Source organism: Camellia sinensis, chromosome 5 (assembly GCF_055761805.1).
Source record: "Camellia sinensis isolate YWXY chromosome 5, ASM5576180v1, whole genome shotgun sequence".
NCBI lineage: Eukaryota > Viridiplantae > Streptophyta > Magnoliopsida > Ericales > Theaceae > Camellia > Camellia sinensis.
In genome coordinates, this window is record NC_138965.1 from 42,911,017 (window position 1) to 42,913,718 (window position 2,702).

A 2,702-nucleotide genomic window follows, 5' to 3' on the forward strand; every position below is an offset into this window, starting at 1 on the left:
AAGCATATCTCTCCTCTGCCCCTATTTTGGTCACGCCTCAGCCAGGCGAAGAGTTGTGCCTCTACTTGGCTGTCTCTCAACACGCGGTCAACGCGGTATTGGTCCGTGTTGAAGGCATCCAGCACCTATCGATCTTCTATGTAAGCAAGACTCTGCTCCCAGCCGAAACGAGATATCTTCCCTTAGAAAAATTGGCGCTGGCCCTAATGATGGCATCAAGAAAGCTGGCACACTATTTCCATGCCCATACAATAGTTGTGTTAACTGAGTTCTCGCTCAAGGTGCTTTTTGAAAAGGCAGACTTCACTGGGAGAATTTTGAAATGGGCCGTGAAATTAGGACAATATGACATCAAGTTCCGACCACGCACCGCAATTAAGGCTCAAGCACTTGCTGACTTTGTGGCAGAATTTGCCCTTAGGATGTATCTAGTATGCTCGATTGATTTGGTTGGTGCGGATTTAGCACAACCCATGGTTTTGGCAAAAAAAACAAGTGTTGGTTCGTAAGTAGGAAGAGGGACGAGCACGACCGAACTAACAAAGTCCGGCGATGATGAACCCAACCAAGACCAGGAAAGAGACCAGAATGAACCGATCAGAGACTTGGAATTGAGAAGCTCCCAGAACCCCTCTGATTGCTGGAAGCTGTTTATTGGCGAGATGTGGAAGCTCTTCGTCGATGGGGCATCTAACAGGCATGGGGCCGGGCTGGGCATCGTGCTGAACTCACCGGACGGGCTGGTCATCGAGCAGGCAATTACACTCGGCTTCCCAGAATCCAACAACGAGGCTGAGTATGAAGCTCCCCTTGCCGAACTAAGAAGCGCGCTGAGAATGAAAGCCACAACCCTTATGGTATTCAGTGATTCCAAGTTGGTGGTCAATCAGGTCTCAGGGGAGTATGAGGCAAAGGACGAAAGAATGACCAAGTATCAGGCGCTGGTACGCGCAGAGATCAAGAAGTTCGTTGCAATAAGGATGGAACAAATCGACCACGAGGAAAACAGCACGGCTGATGAATTGGCCGGACTTGCTTCTGCTCAAACAGCTTTTCTTAACCCCTTGATGATAGAATTTTTACCCCGGCCAAGCATTGAGGAGCCAGAATTAGCCGAGGTACTCTGCACCGATTTGGGTCCTTCCTGGATAGATCCCATCGTCGCCTTCCTGAGAGATAGAGTTCTGTCGGAAGAAAAGAAGACGGCCAACAAGGTCCGAGCCAAGTCAGAGCGGTTTTGGCTCTCCCCTTCTGGAGCCTTGTATAAGAAGTCTTTCGCCGGGCCGTACTTTAAGTGTGTTCACCCCTCTAAGGTGGAGGCCTTCCTCTATGAGATCTATGAAGGCATCTGCGGCAGCCATACTGGGGGCAGATCTTTGGCCTACCGAGCGATTTCTCAAGGCTACTAGTGGCCATGCATGCAGGCAGATGCGTAGAAGTACGTTCGCCGGTGTGAAAAATGTCAGAAGTTCGCTCATCAGATCCATCAGCCAGCAAGAGAACTGCTCCGCCTTACCAGTCCTTGGCCGTTCGCACTCTGGGGATTGGACATAGTAGGGCCACTCCTAGCGGCCCCGGGCAATCGGAAGTTCTTCATCACCACCACTAACTACTTTACGAAGTGGGTTGAGGCCGAGCCATTAGCGACCATAAAGGAAAAGGATATGAAGAAGTTTGTATGGCGAAATGTCATCACCCGTTTCGGTATACCCAAGGCCCTCATCTCGGATAACGACACTCAATTCGATGGAAAACTCTTTTGCGGATTTTGTGAAGAGTTGAAGATCGAGTTTTACAATTCAATGCCAGCCTATCGTCAGTCAAATGGTCAAGCAGAAGTCTTAAACAAGACCATCCTGGACGGGCTGAAGAAGCGGCTTGAGAAGGCCAAGGGCAAGTGGGCTGAAGAACTCCCTAATGTGCTTTGGGCATACCGCACTACGCCAAGGCGGTCGACCGGGGAAACACCATTTGCTTTGGCCTATGGCATGGAGGCCGTCATCCCGTTGGAAATTGGCATGCCAACCATCCGCTCTGAAAATTTCTAGCCAGATCTGAATAATGAAGCGGTGGCATTGGAGCTGGACCTTGCTAAAGAAAAGAGGGAGCGAGCATTGATCCACATAGTGGCTTATCAACAAGAACTCTCCAAAAAGTACAACAAGGCTGTGCACCCCAGGCTATTCAAGATTGGGGACTGGGTATTAAGAAAGGTGCATGGCAACACGGTGGTCCCGGGTGAAGGAAAGCTCGGTGCAAATTGGGAAGAACCATACAAGGTGATTGGTCTTGCTGGTAAAGGGGCATACCATCTGGAAGATTTAGATGGCAAGGCTGTCCCCAGACCATGGAATGCGACCAACCTTAAGGTCTTTTACTTTTAAGATGTGATTTGCTTGTGTTGTTTAGCTTTTCTAGAACTTTAGCCTTTTGGCACTTGATGTAAAAGATAGCAATGCTTTTGTAATGAAAAATAGCCCTCTTGTTGTTTGGTATTACATCTTTGTACAATGACATCGCAAGGACGCAAGGCAATTATGGATGCCAGGGGCAAGGAGACCGACCTAAATGGGACCGGACTAATTTCCACTCGCCGTAATGGAAGCAGACCGCACAAACAGTTGGTGCATTGTCCAACAATATAATTGGCGTATGGACCAATTCGCATTAGGGTCGAGCTAGTTTTGCTCGCCCGGTTGAAA

The 2,702-nt window shown here is 49.1% G+C and overlaps 2 protein-coding genes across 2 annotated transcripts; both read left to right on the plus strand.

Moving 5' to 3' along the window:
- The first annotated feature begins 662 nt into the window (after window positions 1-662).
- LOC145791372 (uncharacterized) lies at window positions 663-1,409 on the plus strand. Its single transcript, XM_082871721.1, has one exon. It carries the CDS (start codon window positions 663-665, stop codon window positions 1,407-1,409), a length of 747 nt encoding a protein of 248 aa, XP_082727847.1.
- Window positions 1,410-1,664: 255 nt separating this feature from the next.
- On the plus strand, window positions 1,665-2,384 carry LOC145791373 (uncharacterized). The gene is made up of 2 exons (XM_082871722.1): window positions 1,665-1,928; window positions 2,049-2,384. Exons 1-2 carry the CDS (start codon window positions 1,665-1,667, stop codon window positions 2,382-2,384), a joined length of 600 nt encoding a protein of 199 aa, XP_082727848.1.
- Window positions 2,385-2,702: the final 318 nt, after the last annotated feature.

Excerpts from the sequence above, each read along its gene's own strand:
- LOC145791372 (XM_082871721.1), top strand. The coding sequence starts at position 663 with ATGTGGAAGCTCTTCGTCGATGGGGCATCTAACAGGCATGGGGCCGGG.
- LOC145791373 (XM_082871722.1), top strand. The coding sequence starts at position 1,665 with ATGAAGAAGTTTGTATGGCGAAATGTCATCACCCGTTTCGGTATACCC. Across the intron at positions 1,929-2,048 it reads AACTCCCTAATGTGCTTTGG|CCAGATCTGAATAATGAAGC; the intron begins GCATACCGCACT and ends GAAAATTTCTAG.